This window comes from Scardinius erythrophthalmus (assembly GCF_964197995.2).
Source record: "Scardinius erythrophthalmus genome assembly, chromosome: 23".
Lineage (NCBI taxonomy): Eukaryota > Metazoa > Chordata > Actinopteri > Cypriniformes > Leuciscidae > Scardinius > Scardinius erythrophthalmus.
The window spans coordinates 11,164,001-11,189,153 of NC_138243.1; the positions used below are offsets into that span (position 1 = coordinate 11,164,001).

At 42.0% G+C, this 25,153-nt stretch overlaps 1 protein-coding gene across 1 annotated transcript in view; it reads left to right on the forward strand.

Moving 5' to 3' along the window:
* Window positions 1-19,090, forward strand: part of LOC308683574 (sodium/glucose cotransporter 1-like) — a gene marked incomplete at its 3' end in the record, with an annotated part of 62,981 nt that extends 43,891 nt beyond the window's left edge. Inside the window, exons 8-14 of the mRNA XM_081354071.1 lie at window positions 3,404-3,539; window positions 6,983-7,090; window positions 8,823-8,973; window positions 9,078-9,246; window positions 9,428-9,643; window positions 16,859-16,964; window positions 18,876-19,090. Of these exons, the coding sequence (XP_081210197.1) occupies window positions 3,404-3,539; window positions 6,983-7,090; window positions 8,823-8,973; window positions 9,078-9,246; window positions 9,428-9,643; window positions 16,859-16,964; window positions 18,876-19,090 (1,101 nt within the window). The remainder of the gene's footprint in view (window positions 1-3,403; window positions 3,540-6,982; window positions 7,091-8,822; window positions 8,974-9,077; window positions 9,247-9,427; window positions 9,644-16,858; window positions 16,965-18,875) is intronic.
* Between the last annotated feature and the right edge of the window lie 6,063 nt (window positions 19,091-25,153).

Here is a 25,153-nt window from a genome sequence, read left to right on the forward strand (position 1 = left end):
CGGTCTCGCAGTTCGCTTTTGTCCAGTCCGGCGCCTCATCAGTGTGAGAGGGGGAGTGGCCAGTGGCTAAAGCAGCAAAAGCCAGTGTGTAACGATGCGGTTGAAACATAGGAGGAAGCAGGATCCACATGCAGCAGTAGTCTTTTGACAGAGCCCCCCCACTTAAATTATGACAAATAAACATCTTGAATCTTGAATCTTGAATCTTAAGGAGCAGATTCCAGACGCTCCTCAGGAAACAACAGTCCAGGAGGGTGGTGGAGCGGAGGCGGTCCTGGGGGAGGGATGGAGGGCCAGGCCCATGCAGTGAAATGGGAACAGGACCTGGCAATGGCGGGCCTGGGCTGAGGAGTATGGGCGGACCTGGGCCGTGGAGCGTGGGCTGCGCCGGCTGTGCAGGCGACCAGGGCAGATCGGGCTGTGCAGGTGACCAGGGTATGACAGCCAACTTTGGTGAGAGCTTGCGGGCTGCAGCCAATGTGTGTGCTTCTCACACACAAAATCGCTGTGGCGACTACCATGAGTGCTGTATTCTCCGGAACTGTTTCAGGTGTAGCAGCCACCTTGTCTGAAGACACAAGCACGTCTAACCTGGCGTGAACAGTCTCTGGCTCGGCAGGACTTACGTGAAGAAACTCAAGCTCGGCAGTCATAACGTGAAGCTCAGACTGAGGGGATACTGTGGGCTTGTGGGGCTCCTCATCTGCAAAGCCCACAGTAAATGACGAGCCACTGAACGAAAGGGCAAAGTCTAGATATATTTCACCAGAGTGTAGTGAGGGGTATTGCCAGGCATAAAATAGTAAAGCGGCTTATTAAGTCCATGGTGAAACATGTCTTTTAAGATCTCATCACAAAAGTCCACCACATGGCAAAGTTCACAAAACTCCCTCACAGACTCCTTGATTGGACAGTCACCATGACCGAGAAGGAAGAGACGATATGCTGGATCCATGTTATGGTTAGTTCTTCTGTAATGATGCGGTTGAAACATAGGAGGAAGCAGGATCCACAAACAGCAGCAGTCTTTTATAAAATAAACTCAAAACTTTACAAATTCAGACTAGGGAACAGGGCTCAGGAACAGAACATACAACATCAAGAACTAACAAAGACTGAACTAGACACAGGGCTTAAATACACAGGCAAACAAGCTAAACAAGATGACAAAGGGGCGTGGTTGATCAGAAAACTAACTACAAAGGACTACAAAACATGGCACAGGACAGGAAATGACACAAGACAAGGGGAACACAAGACAGGAATTATGACACATGACACGTGTGCTTCTTTTACCGATATATTTACTGATATCTTTTGCATTTCTAATCCAAACAACGTCAAACTTGGCACTGCACTTACTCATGCCCGTAGCAGGACACCTGTCAAGCTTGAAATCCATCTAATGGTTCAAGAGATATGTGACAGACAGACGTTCCTGTAATTTATAGACAGATAGATAAGTTTCTTACGGATCAAATTCATCGTATTAGAATGATTTCTGAAGGATCATGACTGAACGACTGAACTAGACACAGGGCTTAAATACACAGGCAAACAAGCTAAACAAGATAACAAGGGGATGTGGTTCATCAGAAACACCTGGGAAGACACTGAAGACTGGAGTAATGATGCTGAAAATTCAGTTTTGATCACAGGAATAAATTGCATTTTAAAAATATATTTAAATGGAAAACAGTCATTGTAAACTCTATTAACATTTCACAATATTACTGTTTTTATTGTATTTTTGATCAAATAAATGTAGCCTTGGTGAACATAAGAGACTTATTTCAAAAACATTAAAAAATCTTTTGAACCTTTGAACAGTGGTGGATACACTGAACAACAACAATACATAAAAGTTCAAACTCTAAATTTTTAAATCAGCAAGCCCTTGTAAACTTTTTAAACAGTTGTTTAAACATTCAATAACCGGACTAAATGATTCCAGTGTTTCCCAAAGGATTTTGTGAAACTGTGGTGGGTGGACCTCGGTCACTCTGGGTCCCTCGTACGATTAATGTTGTGAATTTTCATGTTTAATTCATAAATCTGGTGAGATTAAAAAAAAATAATAATCTTTGAGAGTTTAAATTTAAGAGCTCCAAACCATATTCAGTGAGCAAATTGAAAACTGAACAAAGAAAAAGTCTGTCACTGAACCGGGACTCAAACCTCTTTTAGTGATAGTGTCTCAGTCTACATTACACTAATAATACAAATAATAATATTCCTATGACAGTAATAGTGTCACATTTTACGCCTGCTGTTTCCATCCATTCACCACCAGAGGTTGCCTGTTCACCATCAAGACTTTTTCACTGCACACTAAGTTACAGATTACCCTGGACTGCATTTTCCATGTTTCATGGCTTTAATTGTTCCCACACCTGTAGTCAATTACAGGGACTATAAAGCACTCATGCACAAGCTCACCTATTGCTGAGTATTGTTAGCCTATACTGCTCTGGACTCTTGCTCGCCTTGGATTACCTCTCTCGTCTTGCCCTTTGGATATTGTTTGCTTGATGCCTGGACTTTAGTATGGTTAGCTGTTTTATTCCCTTGCCTTGTCCACTGGATTACGGTCTTCGTTTGTTTATCCTCACCTATCTCTGGAATGCTCAATGTCCTGTCCATCTCATACCTGTTTGCCTTTGTTTGGGCCCCTGCATGTTCTAAACACATCTCTTGTGAATAAAGACCTTTGCATATGGATCCGTACGCCTCATGTCTCCATTCTCCCGTAACAAATAGCCATGTATAATGTAAAACAAATGCACTGAAAAATAAATGGAACTTTCTAAATTAATTTTGTCCTAATTTCTATACATGCAAGAGATAAACGTGAGCTTTTATTTTGACGGAAACTGCAGTCAAGCTTTAATTTTGGTGGAAAACAAGTTTACAAAAGCTTCTCTTTACAAATCTAGTGAAATGCTGTAACCGTCAACTATGCAAGTGTGAAAATAATGCATAACTGCGTTCCCAAATGCAAGCTAAATCAGCACATGCACAGATAGAGTTCACTGCATTCATTCACTGTGAACTGAGAGCTGAGCTGATCATGTGCTGATCATGTGAGTGAAGCACACACTTCTCTTTGCGCAGTCTTTTGAAAAGGATTGAAAGCCTTATTGAGCTTATCGAAATTTTTATTTATTTGAGAGCAATGACACAAAACACAACATTAAAGACTTTTATATTATTATGAGAAGTTGAAATATATTTTCAGGCCGCCACAGTCTAGTTAATGAATGGGAAGCAGTGAAATCTATAGCGGTCAATGCTGATATTGTGGTGGGCCGCTACAAATAAATCAATGTATGGGGAAACACTGGATTCTGAGCACTAAAATGTTCCTCTGGGTTATTCACACAAACACTCCATCTTGTTTTAGGTGATAGTGCAGCGCTGTCTCTCTGCCAAGAGCCTGTCCCATGTGAAAGCTGGCTGCATCCTGTGTGGTTATCTCAAACTTCTGCCCATGTTCCTCATGGTTTTCCCTGGCATGATCAGCAGAGTGCTGTACCCAGGTGAGAACGATTGGCAGCATCCTGGCTGAGATGGGTGATAAATGGATTAAAGGGTTAGTTCACCCAAAAATGAAAATTATGTCATTAATGACTCACCCTCATGTCGTTCCAAGCCAAGTGAGTTCGCGTAGTGTTTCAGCGTAGCGCGTCTGGGTTGTACGTGAACTCACTTGAGGCACAGAGAGAAGGAAATGAATAGTGGCATAAAGTCGTTATTTTTGTTTACTTTTTGCGCACAAAAAGTATTCTCGTCGCTTGATAAACTTAAGATTGAGCCACTGATGTCACATGGACTACTTTGATGATGTCTGTATTGCCTTTATGGACGTGAACAGTATGCCGTCCATTGACTTTCAATGGAGGAACAGAAAGCTCTCGGCAAAATCTAAAATATCTTAAACTGTGTTCCGAAGATGAACGGAGGTCTTACGGGCTTGGAACGACATGAGGGTGAGTCATTAATGACATAATTTTCATTTTTGGGTGAACTAACCCTTTAACTATTTTGTACATGTTAGCAAATATGTTGACTGAATCCTGACTAAGTGATATTTAATGGCAACTTTAATGTTAATATATGGCCAACTAGGTTTGTTAGTCTCACCCAACTAGATTTTTGCCCATCAGAATAAAGTCTGGTCCATGTATTTCTCACAGAACATGCTAGCAACTTACTAGCATCTTATTCTAGCAAACAATCGCCTAATTAGACAGGGGTGCGTTTCCAAAAAGCATCGTTAGCTAACTAGGTATGGTTCCAAGTTCTGTCGTTATCAGCATCATTAAATGAGTCTGTGTTTCCCAAAACCATAGTTCCAATGAACATTCGCAAACAGCATCGCAAAGTTGTGTGGTCTGAACGACAGCTCTCGACCTGTGGTTAGAAGCATAGTTTCTTGTTTGCATGACATGTGGGCTTAATAAATCCTTAACTTGAGCAACCCTGGGGCCTGTACCAGGATGGTAGTTGAACAAACTCAGGGTTGCAGGATTAGTTTCGAGTTGACAAAACCAAACCTGTCCAACCAGGCTTTGTTGGTACCATGATGCTGATTGTCAACTCTCTCTGTCAACTCAGGCTTTGATCCTGCGTTTAGGAGTTTAGATGTGACATCAGTAGCGAACAACCAATCGCATGCTGAGAAAGAGTGAAACTGTGATTCATTTCTCGCAAGAGAAGCAGCACGATTCACATATTAAATGAAATTAAAAATTAAGAATTTAAACAAATTTACACAGCAAGAAGAAAACAGCTGTCTATAAGAGGACAACTAAAAGTAAAAGTCTTGCTACTATATATCAGTGCAAGTAAAAATTTGTGAAGTTAGTTTATACAGTTGATGAAGGTATAGAGAGAACTGAACATGTAGTCATTTTATAGCTTCATCTATTGATTCTAAAGCGTATTTATATGACTTTTATATATGTATTCATTTAAACTCTGCGTAATAATAATAGATGAACTAAAATTGTACCTGTGATTGATTGATTTAGGCTATAATAATTACATTATTTAAATAATTACAATATTTAAATCATACAAATGTATTATTCTAAATTAGCATTGCTATAAGCCAGACGATTTTGTCTTTAAAAATCTTTTGCTGTGTAGTGACCTTTAATTTGGAGCAGAAACAGGTGGAGTGACTTTATCGCATCAGATGTGTCTCTTTGCTCACAGCTGATTGGTCAAACTTCAGTCTGAGATCTCGAATCCAGAACATAACCTGCCCCGGAGCAGGTTAGCCGTGCAGCGTAAGATACCATGGCGACGATCTCCGATTAAAGCCGAGCTACTTTCATAGTACCTAAAACCCAGGGTTGATGGAAACTAAACTGAAACATAGCTGGCTAGCCACCTAAACTGGCTTCATGGTATAAGCCCCAGGTCGAGTATCTGACAACCAGTTTGTTTTGTTTGACGCAGTGTTGTTAACACAAATTTTGTAAATTGAAGTAAAATTGAAATCAATTAAATTTAGATGAAAAACTTTTTTTAAACTAAATTAAAATGAAAAATGTTTTAACTGAAATAAAATAAGTTTAAGTTGAAATACTAAAATTACTACAATGGAAAAATTATAATACAAATTAAAGGGGTGGTTCGGGATTTTTGACATCGGACCTCATTTTTAAGTCAGCCTGGTTGTTATTCATCAGTGGAGACATTTTTTTTTTTAAATTATCCAGTCCTTATATTTGGATAGTTAGCCGATGCTAGGCTAGCGTGAGTCAAGGGTAGATGTTAGCCAGCCATTAAAAACCGTTTTACCCACTCCACAGTGCACCAAACGCAAATCAATTATAACACTAGACTATCGATGCAAATGTCCGTTGAGAGAATAATGTTAGAAATCAAACTTACCTTTCATCACATTGCATTAGTTATAATTTGTTCCCTGTAATCATAAGCCTTGTCTACAGCAGCAGCTGAGTTATATTGATTACCTAGGCAACCGAGTGAGCCGGTACACACATGTACTGCACACACTGTAGTGCGCTTCTTTTCTGTGTTTACTTTTTGCCGAATTACTAACTGGAGCAAAGTAAAATTCCACAGCTGCTGAGAAACTACTTCCTTTGGGATCATTGAGATGAAAGGTAAGTTTGATTTCTAACATTATTCTCTCAACGTTCATTTGCATCGATAGTCTAGTGTTATAATTGATTTGTGTTTGGTGCACTGTGGAGTGGGTAAAACGGTTTTTAATGGCTGGCTAACATCTACCCTTGACTCGCGCTAGCCTAGCATCGGCTAACTATCCAAATATAAGGACTGGATCATTTAAAAAAAAAAATGTCTCCACTGATGAATAACAACCAGGCTAACTTAAAAATGAGGTCCGATGTCAAAAATCCCGAACCACCCCTTTAATACAAAATTTAAAAAAAGGTCAGTAAAATGTCATTCAAAATATTAATAAATTCTGTTACAATATAAATAATACAAAATAATATGCATGCTTTAATTGGTTCTTTAATATATTATTAATATTAAATACCTTAATAATAATGCATAGTATGTATTTATCCTTCTAATAAAATTATAATTTTTATAAACTTTTGAAAAGCAGACATGAAATAATAATTAAAAATCAGTTCTGCATATCTGACAAACATAGCATAATGTCTAAAGCTAAAACTAAAATTACAATGAAAATTGACAATAAAAGCCTATAAATTAATTAATAAAAACATTTATACAAATAGCATGTGTGACATTTCAGGGGAGTAAATCTGAATTCATGATTCCACAACAGTTTGATTTGTGGAAATGATATGTGGACTTTGTGATAAGAAATTCTGTCAGTCCAAAAGTAATGCAATCACAGTCAAAAGCATTTTTGTGACGTTTTTGTATGCAATGTGCATCAGAAGGTCAGTGAACAGACGAAGACTATTAGAGAAACCAATATTTATGTATATTCTCTTGTTTGTGTCAGATGAGATTGCATGTGTGGATCCAAAAGAGTGTGACTTATACTGTGGAACCAGTGTGGGCTGTAGTAATATTGCTTATCCGAAACTAGTGGTGGACCTGATGCCAAATGGTAATATCCTTATATTTCTAGTTCCCATTCAGCCAGTCACGTTTGATGTTACATCGGACTGATGTCATGGGGTCTTGCCTGGGAGCCCAATCATCTCCAAGTGGTAACAGAAAGAACCAATGAACATTGGCCAGTGAGATTTGCATGCTGAGTCACACCCACCCGGACATATGGGTATAAATAGGACCGGCATTACTCACTTCATTTATATTTTGCTTTGGAGCCGAGCGGTTGCACAGCGTTCGTTCTTCCAATTCACCTCTACTGAAAAGAGAGTACATTTTTGACGAGCAAATAACAGCAATTTTAATTGCTATCAGGAGAACACTGTGAAAACTTGCAGCTTGCAAGCTCATTGTGGGATCTTCGCTTATCGTGGGATCTCTTTGCCGTGTGACGGGGCATTCCAGCGGTGTATGCATCCAGCTTGCTGTGCACACAGTGCAACATTCCTAACAGCTCCTAAAAGAGCAAGCACGGGTGGTCAGCGTCTTTTTCAAGATGTGTTTCCGTCCGTGTGTTTCTGGATGTGGTCGTTCCTGACTTCATCTGATGGCCACAAACGCTCACTACCAGAGTATGTCCATGTTGGCATTGCGGTCGCGGCTCCCCTTCTTCAATACGGACGCACGAGTCCCCTCTGCTGCTAACCAGCCCCCCGCCACTTCTCGTAGTAGAGCCGCGGGTCTGGTTAGCACTGGTTAGGGGGATCTGACGGTTACAGTGGGAGCTTCTTTGTCGAGTCCGTCCCCACGAACCTCGCACTCCTCTAGCATGCCATGTGCCATGATTCAGTTGAGCTTAAAATCCTGTCTTTAAAGACAGCGCTTGCTTCCTTCAGGAGGGTGGGGGACCTGAAGGCCTCTTCGGTCAGCGAATCGTGCCTAGAGTTCAGGCTGGCCTTATCTCACACTTTCCTGAGACCCCGGCCCGGATACATGCCCAAAGTTCCCACCACTCCCTTTCGGGACAGGTAGTAGGAGACCCAACCCTCACGCTGCTGTGTCCAGTTCGCGCGTTGCGTGTTTATGTGTGTGGTCTCCATAGCGTTCCCCTCCGTTGGGACTGGGAACACTTCCCCAGCATTATGGTCATGGCTGAGAAACATTGGGAATTGAGTTCCAAGGCACTCTTCCCTGGGGTAGGAACAGCAGCTTCGACCGTCCCCAGAATAAGATCCTGTCCCTTCCATCTCCTTTGGTAAGACTGCTTTCTCAGGCTTACATGGGGTGCTAGGTAGGTTACGAAATTGTGAGAGCAGTTGCCAAAAGGGCACGCCTTAGCTTGCCATCATCTGCATCTCCAACAATCGTAACACGGTTCAGTGGCTGTGGCACTTTCCATAGGGATGTAATGTCGAATGTCACTGACTAAATGGGAATTTCTAGGTTGCTAATGTAAACCTAGGAGACGCTACGTCCCCCCCTGCCACAGCCCTAAACCACCGCTGAATGCTGTCTCGGCTCCTCAGCAAAACATAAATGAAGTGAGTAATGCCGGTCTTATTTATACCCGTATGTCCGGGTGGGTGTGACTCATCATCCAAATCTCACTGGCCAATGTTCATTGGCTTGTTCTTTTACCACTTGGAGGTGATTGGGCTCCCAGGTGAGACCCCATGACGTCAGTCTGACGTAACGTTACATTAGTAACCTAGATGATCTGTCTATTTACATGCTTTGAAGGATCTGTCTGGTGTTATGAGTCTAAACTGCTGTGTGTGTTTCTGAAGGTCTCAGAGGCTTGATGTTGTCTGTCATGCTGGCCTCTCTGATGAGTTCACTCACTTCCATCTTTAACAGCGCTAGCACACTCTTCACCATGGACATCTACACCAAGATCCGTCCCAAAGCCAAAGAGAAGGAGCTCATGATTGCTGGGAGGTGCTTTCTCGTGTCTGTTTGTATGTGTTGCATATTGATTTTCTGACCTTGTGAGCAGAAAAGGATGTGAAAAGGCTCTGAGATGCCTGTGTTCATGCGTACAGGTTGTTCATGCTAATTCTGATTGCTGTGAGTATCGCGTGGATCCCCATAGTTCAGTCAGCTCAGAGCGGCCAGCTCTACGATTACATGCAGTCCGTCACCAGCTATCTGGCACCGCCCATCGCCGCTGTCTTCTGCCTCGCCATTTTCTGCAAGAGAGTAAATGAAGCAGTGAGTCAGTCCTTCACATTTCACAGTTTTATATATTTTGCTTTGTATCCATTTATATATTTTGGTTTATATCCATGTTGCTTGTTAAATTCAGCTTGATATTAATAATATTGTTCATGTTTTTTCTCTCAAGTCTTGCTGTAAATTTTGTATCTATTGACACATGGTGTTGGTATTCCAGGGCGCTTTCTACGGGTTGTGTATTGGTCTGTTGGTGGGTCTGGCACGTATGATACCCGAGTTTGCCTATGGCACGGGCAGCTGCATGAACCCCAGTAACTGTCCCACGATCATCTGTGGTGTGCACTACCTCTATTTTGGACTGATCCTCTTCACCCTGTCCTGTATATTGATACTGGGCATCTCCCTCATGACCAAACCCATCGACGACAAACATGTAAGTTTTTCTGATACTCTTTAGTATTATAGAGTGTTCTCAATCATGCTTCTGCACCACCATTTTTTCCATTTACAGTTTTTTTTATACGCTTTAGTACTATTTTCACAAGTAAGGTGTCATGATGGAAGACAGGAAGCAAATACAAGTAAACTCTTTATTGAGACAGATAATAATAATAATCCAGATCCGGATGACAGCAGGTGGCGCAGGGTCTTCGAATGGTCAACACGGGACAGATGAGACGGTGAGTTGAGTGCGCTGGTGAATGACGGTGACAGATACAGACGAAGATGTAATCCACAGAGAAACACTGAACAGGAACAATGAAGCACGAGACTGGAAAACGCCGAACAGGAACGGAAACAGACATGCAGCACGGAGGACCTCGAACAACGATCTGACAAAGGAGATGAGAATATGGTGAGTATTTAAAGGTGAGTGGATTAGCTGCAGCTGGCGCCGTGAGTGAGAACAGCTGAACCGTTGATCAGACAATGATGGCTGGTTACGCCCACTCACACACACACCCACACACACATAACAACATAACACAAGACAAGAAGGAAAAAATGTATTCATGAACCGTGACAGTACCACCCCTCCTAGGAACGCCTCCTGGCGTCCCCAGACTCCCTTACCTGTCGATTGTAATCATCGATAAGGGAATGATCCAGGATGTCTCTAGCAGGTACCCAACTTCTCTCCTCCGGACCGTAACCCTCCCAAGTCCACCAAGTACTGAAATCCGTGTCCCCTCCGTCTTGAGTCCAGAATACGATTAACCGAATATGTAGGTTCCCCATCTACGAGTTGCGGCGGGGGGCGGCGGGGGGGGGCGGGGGGGGGGGGGGGGGGGGGGGGGGGGGGGGGGGGGGGGGGACCGGGGCATGCGGATTAATATGAGAACGAAACACAGGCTTTATTTTTGCTACATGAAAGATGGGATGAATTCTCCTGTACGCTGGAGGAAGATTGAGGCGGACTGTCACCGGACTAATGATCTTGGTGACAGTTAACGGGCCAATGAATTTGGGAGCAAGCTTATTAGAAACGGAGCGGAGAGGTATGTTCTTGGTAGAAAGCCACACTTTTTGACCGGCTTTGGCTTTGGTGCGCGCCCCCCACTTGGAGTAGAGTCTCACGGGCCTGTGACTTCGCATTCCAGACTGGGAAAAATTGGTGGATGGTACCCTAAACTACACTCGAACGGAGATAGGCCCGTAGATGACACTGGTAGCGTATTGTGGGCGTACTCCACCATTGACATTTGTTGGCTCCATGAGGAAAGATTCTTGGAGACCAAACATCGCAACACCCTTTCCAAATCTTGGTTGGCTCTCTCGGTTTGACCATTGCTCTGGGGATGAAACCCTGAGGTAGAGGTCTTCACAGTGAACCCGAGACCCGTCGACCCGGGACCTGACCCGGGACCCGTACGGGTTCGGGTCTATATTTTAAATTATCAGCCGGGTCTGGGGGGCGGGTCCGAATTGATTACTTTGGGTCCCGGGTCTGTTTAACATTGTGTGTAATACCCGTGCGATCGGAGTCATTAGATCAGACTCGGAGAAAACCCGGCCGTGATTAGACACTGCTTGCGTTTTTTTGTAACTTGCAACTTGTAAAATTAGGACACTCAAAATAAATTGTGTTAAAAAGCATATTTTAGGTTGATCCAGCTAGCGTGCATGTGCAGTCTCAAGTGCGTGTCATGTTTCTATGGCAACCAGCAGAGTTTCAGTGAGGGACCGCCAAACCGCGCTTTAGATTTTACATTATAAATTAACCGTCTTATTTAATCTTAAAGTTTTAGTGGTCAGATTCAGACTCGATGCAGAGCAGAGAGCACGGAGATGATAGCAAATAAATAACGTCAGCGGCCATGGCACTGAACGAGCAATCGTTATTATAACGTCAGTTAAAAAGGGCAAACAGTCAAAGGTATTATGCGAGTTAACTCGAGTCAGAATGTATGTTACATGTGCAAAGTTGCATTTGTCATCCGTCACCGTGACATCAAGTGGACTTTTGAAGCTGAAATAATGAGTGGATTAAGCTTGGACTTGGAATAACTAGAGGAATAACATGAATAACTTTCTTGTCGGAGGATTGTAATGCATGATCACAGTCAGTCAGGTAACGTTAACGTTACAAGGAAGGGAGAGGAGACTACTACGCTACCACGGCTCTTTAAATTAGGTATGACAAAAAGTTGTATTTTTCGCAACAGGTTTATTGACTTATAATAGCAGTTTAAGGTGGAATATGTGACAATCGGGTCCAGTCGGGTCTGTGTCTTCCCGGCAGTTTCGGGTCCAGCTTTCAAATAATAGACGGGTCCAGGTCGGGTCCGGTTAGACATTTCTCGGATCTGCACGGGTCCGGGTCCAGCTTTTGAAATAATAGACGGGTCCGGGTCAGTTCGGTTTAGCACATTACGGGTCTCTTTCGGGTTCGGGCACGAATTTTTGGAACCGCGAAGACCTCTACCCTGAGGACAGACTGACAGTCGCTCCCAGCAATCTACAAAATTCTCGCCAAAATTTTGACACAAACTGGGGTCCCCTGTCGGAAACCACGTCTGTCGGGAGGCCATGTAAGCGAAAGGCGTGATCTATGACGGTCAACGCTGTTTCCTTGGCTGAGGGTAATTTGGGCAAGGGAATGAAGTGGGCCGCCTTCGAGAACCGGTCCACCACGGTCAACTACCGTGTTGCCCTGAGAGGACGGGAGGGCGGTAATAAAATCTAGCGCTATATGGGACCAGTGTCTCGAATGGACCGGCAGCGGTTGAAGTAGCCCATCTGGGGGTCGATTGGAAGTCTTACCAGTGGCACAAACCGAGCAAGCCAAAACAAAACTGTGAATGTCGCGAGCCATAAGTGGCCACCAGAATCGTTGCTTGACCAAAAATTTAGTGCGATTAACTCCTGGATGACAAGCCACATTGGAACAATGCCCCCACTAAATGATGTCAGACCGTAATCCCTCCGGCACAAATGACCGATTCGGTGGGCAACCGGGCGGAGGCGTTACCCCTTTTAAGGCCGTCTTGCCCTTCGATTCGACCTCCCATGTGAGTGTGGAGACAAATAGGGTCTCGGGTAAAATGCACTCGGGAGTAAACGGGCGTTCGGAACGGTCAAAAATGCGTGATAAAGAATCGCGTTTGATGTTTTTGGAACCAGGGAGGTACAAGAGAGTAAAATCAAAACGACCGAAAAAAAGTGCCCACCGAGCCTGCCTGGAGTTCAATCTTTTAGCGGTTCTAATGTATTCCAGTTCTTGTGATCAGTCCAGACGATAAAAGGTACCCCCGAGCCTTCTAACCAGTGGGGCCATTCCTCCAATGCTAACTTGACTGCCAACAACTCTCTGTTACCAATGTCATAATTACGTTCGGCAGGGGATAAACGATGGGATAAAAACGCGCAAGGGTGCATCTTGTCGTCTGTGGGAGAACGTTGGGATAGCACTGCACCTACCCCCACCTCTGATGCATCGACCTCCACCACGAACTGATGTGACGGATCAGGGGCAATTAAGATGGGGGCTAAAACAAAGCAACCTTTCAGTTTGACAAACACAGCCTTGGCTGTGTACCCCAGGAAAGGAACAGACTGTGCATGAAAAGCGCATTTCTCCGCCTTGAGAAAAAACCCATTCTCTAGCAGCCTCTGAAGCACTCGTCGAACGTGCGTTCCATGTGTTCCTGGATAGAAGATGAAAAAATCAATATGTCATCCAGGTAGACATTGACATCCACGTTGACGAGTGCCCGGAAGACCGCTGGGGAGTTGGACAACTCGAAAGGCATGACCAAATATTCAAAGTGCCCCCTGGGGGTGTTAAAAGCGGTCTTCCATTCATCCCCCTTCCTAATGCGGACCAAATGATAAGCATTACGTAAATCCAATTTCGTGAAGATCGACGCTCCCTGCAACCTCTCGAAAGCTGAAGACATCAGTGGCAAAGGATAAGTATTCTTTACCGTGATGCTGTTCAGCCCCCAGTAATCAATATAAGGTCGCAGAGATCCGTCTTTCTTCCCCACAAAAAAGATCCGTCTTTCTTCCCCTCAGATGCCAGTCCACACTAGGGTTGTGACGGATGAGCCAGGGGTGCCCGAGAACTATGGGTGCAAGAGGAGAGTCCAGTATATAAAAGGAGATGATCTTGGAGTGGTTGCCTGACGTGATGAGGGTGATATCTCCAGTGGTGAGTGAAATGGTAGGAAGTTCTTGACCGTTGCGGGCGTGTACAGCAATCTTGTGTATGAGGGGCTTGAGGGGAATCTGAAGTGTGTGGTCCATGAAATTACCTTCAGCCCCGGGGTCCAGAAGTGCCTGACAGTCGTGGATGTTGGTTGACCATCTCAGTCTTACCGGGAGGAGCGTAGATGTGGATGAGGTCTTCTCGGCGGAGATCCCACCCGATAGTTGCCTCATACTTACTATCGGGCTTGGCCTTTTACCGGACATTTGTAAGCATAATGGCCTGCTCCACCGCAGTAGAGGCAAAGTCCCTGGGATCTCCGCCTTTCCTTCTCCTCCCGGGAAAGCTGAGCTCGCCCTACCTAAATGGGCTCGTGATCGTAGACGGGGCTGACCGCGTTCCCGCCGCTGAATCGTGGACCCTCAGCTCCTCCCAGGAGGTGTGGCTGGGCAGGGCCCGTCGCTCGACTCGGGACAGTCGTGCATCTACTCTCAGAGCCAACTCAATCAGTCCATTTAGGGATGTCAGAAGATCCAGGGCGTAGATCTCTCTCTGGACGCTGTCAGCCAACCCATGCAGGAACATGTCCCACTGTGCCTCCTCGTTCCATTGACACTCTGCTCTAAGTGTGTGTGTGTGTGTGTGTGTGTGTGTGTGTGTGTGTGTGTGTGTGTGTGTGTGTGTGTGTGTGTGAACGAGAGAGAGAGACAGAGAAATTTGCAACTTTATAGCAGGATAGAGTATAGGGGAGAGGAAACGTATAAGGAATGTATAACATCTGACTGATCAGAGATGCATCAGTAGAAAGAAGACAGATGGCATCAAACACAGTATTCTTCATTACAGTATGTATGCCATGTGATACTGTAAACAGATTACCATGGTAGAGACTGCCACATTACTGTAACTCACCCACCCTTCATCTGTAAAGGTCAACTACAGTATAGATTCAGTCATATGGTTTACAGTGAGAACATTTACTGCATTGCCAGCAAACTCTGTTCTAGCACAAAAACTCATGGCAGTTTCATAACTTCATCACACCTTAGATACTATTACATTACTATTATGGATTCAATTACATAACTTAGGTAATGTAAGTGTATTTTCTAATGTGGCAAATGTAGCCTGTATTACTGTAATTATTTTAGCAACAAGGGTGATTCGAAACATGTTTTTTGCATTGTTTGCTTTTGAATGAACTGGGGTGCGTTCTCTGATAACGTTGTCTCTTAGCGCGCTATGAAGACTCTTAAGGTATAACTTAACTGAAGGTATACGATTTGTAGGTGTGTTCCCCAAACCATACCTTAGGAAGCTGCTTAAGATATACCTTCTTACGTGTGACGTTACCCGGCGCTGTCCGTGGCGATGGTGCTGAATTGTTTGAAATCGATGGCTCGAGAATCAATTATTCTCTCGTGCAGGGGCTGTTTCACTGCGTTAAGCTAGAAAGTGGTGTTCTTTATAAAATAATCACTTCAGAAATAGTTTAAATTGCATTTATTAGGGCTCATGGGATATTTTAAAAAATAATCCAAACTATACTAGCCTATACTTGCCTACATATTTTAAAATTATAGGCTATCATATATTGCTGCCATAATAACCATTTTAATTTTTTATGTGCTTTCTTCTCTTTCCCATTTTTGTTCGCTGCGGTGGAGCTGCGATGAAATATTGTTCTTGTAAATACTTTCCAGCATTTCAGTAAATAAAAGTGTACGTCACGTACGATGCTCGGCAGTGATCAAAAAGGATTTGAACAGTGGATTTTGAATCTCTTTTTGTAAACTGGATTCAGATGGCAATTAAATTACCACACGACCTGTTTGTCAAAAAACAGTAGGTACTAATTTGGACAGGGATTTTTACACAGGTTGGGTGAGAAAAAACACTGATATGGATTCGGACGGCACTAAAATAACCGACTTACCCCTGTAAATGTTTAAAATACCGTACGAGCCCATGAGAAACAATATTAGCGTCCGAATAGGACTTAACAGTAGCCTATGCTTTCACTGGCCTTTAAAAGCGCTCTTTAATTAAAATCAATTTATAAAATTGTATTATATAATAATATAATTAAAATTCTAACAACAATCATTGTAATGACAATTTTATTCTTTGCATGAAAACAATTGAATTAGCCTAACTGAACACTGTCTGGGTGTATTCAAACTTCTGAATTATATTCATATAGACCTGCAACAGTGTTACGAACGTATGACTTACAGAAGTAACTAAGAAGGTTTTGGAAACCACGTATTAACGAAAAGGTACTTCTTAAGGTGTCCATTATGTCCATTATGTCCATGATTTTTTTAACAAAGCGTTAAGGTAGTTTCGGAGAACGCAGCCCTGATTGTTACTAAATTGAAAAATCATACTGTTGTGTTTCGGTGATTAAACCAAATGTTCATATTACATATTACAATAATCTTGTGTTTGAAACAATGATTATGTGGACTGAAATGTGTATAACTGTAATGAAAGCATGGGATCAGGTTTTGAAAGTATGACCAGCTGTGTTACAAGTGTGATCCATTTGAAGTTTTGTACAAAGTGTTTTGAAAATGTACACCTTGTGAAAATGGTACCAAAGCGAATATTTTTTATTATTTTTTTTTAACAAATATTAAATATTCTTATTTCACTTGAAATACACATAATATACGTATAACATTATACTACAATTCAAAATTTGTGGTTGAAAAGTTTTTTTTATATATATATATAAATCATTACTTTTAAGGATGCATTAAGTTGATCAACAGATAGATAGATAGATAGATAGATAGATAGATAGATAGATAGATAGATAGATAGATAGATAGATAGATAGATAGATAGATAGATAGATAGATAGATAGATGCTATGACAGTTATGCATTTGCTGTGGAAATCTATGGAGCAAGTGTATAACTATTTTGTATCTATAAAAAAGCAACTTCTCTGTCACGGCCCCTCATTCTGTGGCCGCTTTTTGTTGTGCAGCTGTACAGGCTCTGCTGGAGCTTGAGGAACAGCACTGAGGAGAGGATAGATCTTGAGTTAGATGACTGGACTGATGAACAGGATTCCAACTCTATGGAAACAGAAGGTACGTCTGCACAAGCCACCAAATTCATAATCATTAGGTAGCAGAGGTAACACTCACCGTTTTTGTGTGCAGCGTGCATCACGTGGTTCAGTAAACGGACTGTGGGTGTCTGTGGGTGGGCCGTCTGATGCTGAGACTAGTTTATGTCCATGATTAATTGACTAGATTGTAGTTCAAAAAACCGCCCACAAAACCTCTCACACTACATCTTTAACATGGTAGGATGTCCTGTTACTTTATCCTCTACAGCACTGGTTCTCAGAGTGTGGTACCCAGGCTCCGTCTAGTGGTACGCAGTGAGGAATCACTGAATTTCGCACGTAAGATCAAACCGGTGTGATCTTTTACTGTCTATTATTGTGTGATCAGTCTTGGCTGGTCCCTGGAGCGTCACCATGGAAACAGTAAAGTGATCAGATCTATATAATGATCGCCTTGAAAAACTCACAGGGGTCAGCCAAAATATTTTACATTTACATTTAAAAGGGTTAAATATGAATACACAGCCTGTTTTTTTTTATTATTATTAATATTTTAAGGACAGTAGGCTACAGTTTTTATTTCACTTTTAGGTGCAATACATTTGAACTGAATCATTAAGTTTTTTTATTAACCTGTATGTAAGCAGCACAGTGCATAGTTAATGTTCAAACTGTGTTTTTACAATGTTTAAAGTGGCTGAAGTGAAGCTGCCTCATTTTTGAGCTGTGCATAACTGTAGCTGAATAGTTAGGCCTACTACGCTACTGTATTTTCATATTGGTCATTATGGTGGTACTTGGTGTAAAAAGTTTGAGAACCACTGCTCTACAGTAAAAGACCTGGGTGTTATACTAGACTGCAACCTGTCTTTTGAAAATCATATTTCATATGTTACAAGAACAGCCTTTTTCCACCTTAGAAACATTGCTAAGCTACATAACATGCTATCAGTTTCTGATGCAGACAAGTTAGTTCATGCATTCATGACCTAAGATTACTGTAATGCTTTATTAGCTGGTTGTCCTGCATCCTCAATAAACAAGCTACAGTTAGTCCAAAATGTTGCAGCTAGAGTTCTTACTAGATCAAGAAAATATGATCATATAACACCAATTTTATCATCACTACATTGGTTACCTATAAAGTTCTGTATTAATTACAAGGTATTGCTACTGACTTATAAAGCCCTAAACGGCTTAGCTCCAGTCTATTTAACGGATCTTCTATCGCCCTATAATCCATCGCGCTCTTTAAGATCACTAAATTCGAGGCTTTTGGTCATACCTAGGATATCTAGGTCCACCAGAGGAGGGAGAGCATTTTCACATTTAGCTCCAAAACTCTGGAATAGCCTTCCTGATACTGTTTGTTGCTCAGACTCGCTCTCCCAGTTTAAAACTAGATTAAAGACGCATCTCTTCAACCAGGCATTCATGTAATACTTTTAATCTTACAGTTAAATCCGACCTCTAGTTCATAAACGCCAGAGGAGAACTGGCCCCCGACTGAGCCCGGGTTCTCCCAAGTTTTTTTTTTCTTTTCTCCATTAGGTCACCTGATGGAGTTTTTTCGGTTCCTTGCCACTGTTGCCTGTTGCTCAGTTGGGGATATTTGGGGATATTTAATTTAATTAATCAATCAACAATACTATTGATCAGCATTACCAAACGTGGAGGTTTTCCACTAGAAACAAACATTGATGTATTATTTTAATTTAATACTGTGAAGCTGCTTTGATACAATCTGTATTGTGATAAGCGCTATATAAATAAACTTGACTTGACTTGACTAGTTTGTTCTAGGAAAAACAAAGGATGTTGATCCAGACACGTCTTATTTGAGTAAATCACATTGCACAATATATAATAATAACATATTAACTTTTAATAACCAATAACAACCGTTTCCGTTCATCTCTTGACCCTGCAGAGGTGCGTGAGGAACCCGGCTGTTGTAAGAAGGCCTACAACTGGTTCTGCGGCTTTGATCAAGGCAATGCCCCTAAACTGACTAAAGAACAGGAGGCGGCGATGAAGTTGAAGCTCACCGACACCACTGAAAAACCTCTGTGGAGAAACGTGGTCAACGCTAACGCTATTATCCTCCTTGCTGTCTGTGTCTTTTTCCATGGTTTCTTTGCTTAAAGATCACATCTGTATCATCTAACTCTGTTAAGGATATTAGACCTGTATTCTGTGGACAGAAATGTTACCTTATCAGTAACATCAAGCTAAATGTGATTAATCAGATTGTGAGAGGTTACAAATTTCCTCTTGAAACACTCAATACTTTCTTATAATATCCTCAACAAAAACCCTTTTCTTCCTTATAGCTGCTTACTGTACTTTATTTGATGGCAGGGACTACAATACAATATTTTTCTGTAATTTTTCATTTATATACATTGTTTTTAGCACCTAAACTAACTTAACTTAAAACTTTGCCTTAAAATTGAGTTTATTGAAATTAAAATTAAATATTTGTTTAAAAAAAATGGAGATTGTTTTAATCAACAGAAACTCAAAATAATATGTTGTCTGAAACACATTAGTCATCTAAGTTGATTTGACAAAAGAAAAAAAGTTGTGATAAATCATGAAAATATATTTAACTATGTTGTGGTGTAGGTTTTCTGATTCAGGATCAGACTCTGGCTTAATGGCAAACATCTGACGATTTCAAAACAATTCCACACGTGTAGAAGATATCGTCAGCAGGAATTCCAGTCTCACTTTTGTGACCTGCATACGTAACACAGTAACACATTTGCATAATGTGTCAGAATCACAACCTGTAAATATGAATCATTATTGATGTATATATTTTCTACCAGGTGTTCAAAATACGTAGTTTTGTGTTTTATATTGTGTAGTTCTCCGGCTAACTCACGTCCTACTGAAATGCTTCCGCAAATCAACTGTGGGCCCACTATTACCTGAAACTGTGTCCATTAATGCAGATTGTCTGTTGTTCTTACTACTTTTAGTAAAAATAAAGGATGGAGCAAGATTGTTTTTACAAACTTTAATATTACATTAGTCATTCACGTTAGTGCTCGGCTAACGTATGCGCTGTTATTGATACAGTTAATGATACAGTTCCTACACGTGCACTTCAATAAATTAGAAATATAAACATCGGTTTGTTGATGGAAACAGTTGCAACATCTCATAATGTACCTCAATTCTACTTAGCGCATCACTGAGAAACGTCCTGCTGAAGTCATCCTTGCGATGGAGGTTCGGGCTGAATAACTAGATCTTCCAATGTTTCATCATCGGACTCACGCTCAGATTAAATATGGTAAAATTGACACCATCATTACAGTCTTGTCAGTGCGTACAATCGCTGAGGATTTAGGAAGCCTCCGGAGATGAAGTTCGGTTATGGTAATGGCTGTTTCCTTTCCGACACGTGCTGTAAGCGGTCGACCAATCACAACAGACTGGGCCCTCTGGCCAATCAGAGTAGAGTAGCTCACGGAAAGGAGGGATTTATAGAGACTGAATACTCCAGCGAGTTGTTTGAGAATCATGAAAAATGTGGTGTATATTATGATAAAATTAAAGTGTCTTTTGACCTTTGATGCATGTAAACCTGTTGTAGGAGACCTCCAAAACAAAATTAGGAACCTTTAAAACATCATAATAGGGGCACTTAAAATATTTCTCAATCACTTTTTGGCATAATGTTTAATTGTTTCATGAGCAGTGAAGAATAACAAATTTTAAGAATCTATTTCAAATATGTTTTAGATCTGCTTATCCTATTTCCCTACATAACATCACATAAAAAACTAAGGTGAACTATACTGTATTGGTCATTCAAGGTGAACATGAGGGCATCCATTTACTGATTAGATTTAACAGTTCCCTTTAAAGGGGTTTTGTTAGTCTTTGATCTTTCTACTAAGAGTTGAACTATGTGTAAATGTTTACCTAGTCTTAGTTCTCGTGACCATGTGTTGGTTATGTAATTTGGGGGGTACCATTATCCCAGTTGGGGGTAATTGCCTCTATTGTCTTTAGATGATTAGATTCAGTAGTCATCTCTAAGGCTGTGTGTAAGTTCAGCACCTTTAAGGACAGCCCACTGAAATGCTGGCTTTTTAAATCTATTTTATACATTACAATAATAACTAGATTAAAAGGTCCGTCAAGACAAACTTTAAGTTGGCTTGAGAAAGTTTGGACCAGAAAAGTTTGAATTAAGTTTGATCATTTTAATTAGTTAAAAAATTATTTCGTTATTTTAATGAAAACTTCAGAAGAGTAAATGAAAACTCTGGAGGCGCATTTGTACAGATCAGCGAAAGAAAAAAAGAGAAAACAGTTAGTAAAACATGCAGTGTATTAAAAACTTTTGCCTACGATTAATTTTTTTCCGGTTTCAAAGACATTTTATTAAGTTTCAATTTATATTTTCATTCATTTCTTGAAAAGTTCAATTTTAAAGGCACAAAAATAATCCCATAATAAACTTGCTGAAAAGTCATGTGGTTCAACCAACATGCAGAAAAAAAACAGGAAATTAAATCATAGAGAAGACCTCTGGTGGAGCCTCGTGACTGTGCGTCAAGGTCAATAGAGTGTCAGATAATTTTACCTTTTTATGACAAGCCTTTTACACCCTGAGCTAACTTTGGTTTGTCATAAAACGGTAAAATTATCTGACACCTTAAAAGACTTATTGATGCTCAGTATTTGTTTTTTAGACATTATTACACTTTATTAGACATTAATTGCATTAGTATTAAGTGTTCCTAAAATATATACTGTCCATATACATACATACATGTAAAGAAAAAATACTTTTACATTATGATTGCACAACACGTTTTAAATGGTATTCTGGGGTGGAGATGTTTATGGAAGACGTGTATTATGGAGTTAAATAGCATCTGATTACATAAGCATTCATTAAAATGCCTAAATATTAGTGTCGTTTCTGAGAAACACCAGCTCATTGGTCAGTGTAATCTTGCTGTTTTTGATTATGTAAAAAATCTGTCAAGAGATGCCTTTAACAGACCATAAACAGTGATATGCAGGAGTTACATTGTATGATCGATTTATAATAGTAATAGTGAATAAGATGAAGGCCGTGCAGAAGGTCAGTTGTTTATGATTATAAGACCTTACATCTTAAAGATAAGTGTTCATGGCTGTGATGAGATATGACGGTATTTTTAAAGGCATTGTTGAGAAGTTGATGAAGTCAAAGATGTCTTTGTCAACCAGACCATATGATCTGTTTTTAGCTTTAATCTGTGCACCTTTAAAGCTAATCCATCATTGTCTGTACCAAAAGAGAGCATACTATGAATTTCCCCATTAGATTTCCAAAACAAACTGGATAGATCATAGACACTGAGATTTGGCTGCTCATGGTATCGTGATATAACCAACAAGATATTCATCTACTATCTGAACCTGAAAATGTTCATGGCATCATTGGTTAATGACTGATCCTTTAGCCGCACATTCAGAGTGTTGTAGCACATTTCTAAAGAAAAATGTGGTTATCTAATGAACTTAAATAATTTCAGTATTCATAAACCGTAGGTGAAAAGTACCTGGATGACTGACTACTTCTGGCGAGATTCTGAAGTGCACATCCAATGAATTACTATCCATGAGGCCACGGGATAGGATAAATTAATGGCAGTGAAGCAACACAACTGATGCTGTAGATCACATGACGGTGACAACATGGCTGGTGTAGTACATCTGAATATCATGCTAAACACATTCATACTTAACAGTCACAAAGCAAGTTTCAAACCAAATGTACATGTGATTTTGGACAACACGTCTTTCTTAACTTGTTAATGCTGTGCTAAGATAGTAGCTAAACTGTTAGCTTGCAAACTAAAGGCTAACTGAAAACACATAGGAAAATGTTTAATTAAAAAAAATAGTTTTGGTAATTTAATGTAGTATGTAATTAGATTATACAAATGATAAATGATATAAATTTACATATTTTCATGATTAAGAAAAAATACACTGTAAATCAGTTCTCTTACGAGAGGTCTCTCGTTCTGCGTAATATCTTACGCTAGGTGAAAACCTCTTTTCCACGAGATATTGAATCCAAAAAATTATCCTTATAATTTTGTATTATTGCAAAACGCGTTACAGCAGCATGCGGCCATGGGAGAGACAGTTTGCGAGCCCATTGGCTGCTCTGCGGCAACTGCATCAGCCTACCGAGCGAGGCCTGAGGTGATGTCAGGCCAATGAGGGTGCTTTGTGCCCTCTGCGTCACGTCCCGCCGAAACGGGCGTTAGCCCTATATAGGAAGGCTCGGGACAGCTGATCCCTGATTTTTCATCTCTTCAGCGAAGCTCACGCATCGTTGGATCCCGAGAGAAGCCGCGCCGTCTGAAGAAGCCTTTCAGCGGGACGAGCCATCATCTGAAGCTGCTGGCCACGCCGCCTTCTACTGCCGCTCCCGCTGCGCTATCCGGCGCCTATATCCTTTCTCTGCTACTGTGTTTTGTGTATGTATGTGTGCTCGCCGCCGCGACACACACTCTCATTGCACTAAAAGAGCCGGGTGTCTTTTTCAAGACGCCCCCTTTCCTAGAGGATCACGCAGCTCTCGCGCTCGCTGACGGCGACTGCCCTCACTGCGAGCCAATTGCCTATGGTGACTCTGAGGACTCACCTGACATCCTTCTCCGAGGCTGCTCCTCCTGGAAGCGGACGGTCGGGGTTAGTTTTTCTTTACGTTACAAGAAAGCTACCCTGCCCCTGCGCACGTCACTCACCGGCGAAAGGAGAAAGGACTGTTTTTTAGTCCCGCCTCGGCCGGACTGGCCTCTTTTCTCTCACATTTCTCAGTTCCCTGATCGGCGACTGGAAATATCAATATTGCAGCAAACAAGTCTGTTATCAACCCGCACGCCTGCCAGCAAACGCTGAAGAATGCCCTTGTGGCTCAGTGGCGGGATCATAGGTTTTTCGCACAGGAGACCGGGGTTCGAATCCCAGTCTAAGCGGCATATATTTATGCCGCCAATGCTTCGCTCTGTCAGTTTCCTGAAGGCGACTGCAGATGCGCATTTTGCAGCCAGCGAGCGCATAGTAAAACACGCATCGCCTACACCCAAACACCGTTTCTACGGTCCCCGTGCGCCACTGGCGAAAGGACAAGAGTGTTTTAGTCCCGCTGCGGCCGGGCCGATATCCACTTTTCACTCATCTCTGGCACTTTTCAGGCGACTGAAAATGTCAATATTGCAGTGAGCAAGCCTGTTGTGCTACCCACACGCCTGCAAACAAACGCCAGCGTCCGTTGGCTGATTCTCAGGCTTTCGCGCGAGAGACCCGTGTTCGAATCCCAGTTCTACTGGCAGAAAAAAATTATGCGGTGAAATGCTAGCTCTGTCAGTTCCCTGAAAGGCGACTGCAGATGTGTATTTTGCAGCCGACGAGCATGTGGTACAACTCGCGCCTGCACCCAAACGCCGCTTCAAGGGCAACTTCTCGCTCCGCTTCCACCGAAGCCTGTCGCTCGTTCAGTTCCAAGAAATGTGACTGTTCCAGTGTATTCTGCAGTGTACAAGCCGGAACAGCTGCCCGCTTGCCTGCACACAAAAAACGTTTTTACGGCTACCCAGATAAATTCCATAGGAATGAATTTTCTGGTGTCCCAGCCACGGCCGATGGTGCTATAAGTGTAGAGAAGATGCCCACTGCCTAGTGCCCATCCCTACACACAAGCACAGCCCTTCACACAGGGCCCGCGCTCATAAAATTGACTCGGGTCGATCGCGCACACAACATAGTTAACGTGCCCACTGCCCAGTGCCCACAAACACTATGTTCTGCATGTCTCACGGTTTCTGTAAAAACGACACCTGTGCACATTCGCTCTGCTCAGGCAGACAGTGCGCTCAAAGCAGTAAATGTGCCCGCTCCCCCGCGCCCACACTTACTCACAGACATTATATGTCCTACGGGACTCGCCCAGCCCTCCCTTGCTCGTTTAATCACCGCAGAGGGGTCGGGCATTCTGAAAATTGTAACGGCCAAGGCCGATGGTGCTATAAATGTAGAGCAGAGATGGCCACTGTCCAGTGCCCATCCCTACGCACAAGCACAGCCCTTCACACAGGGCCCGCGCTCACAAAATTGACTCAGGTCGATCGCGCACCCAACATAGTAAACGTGCCCACTGCCCAGTGCCCACAAACACTA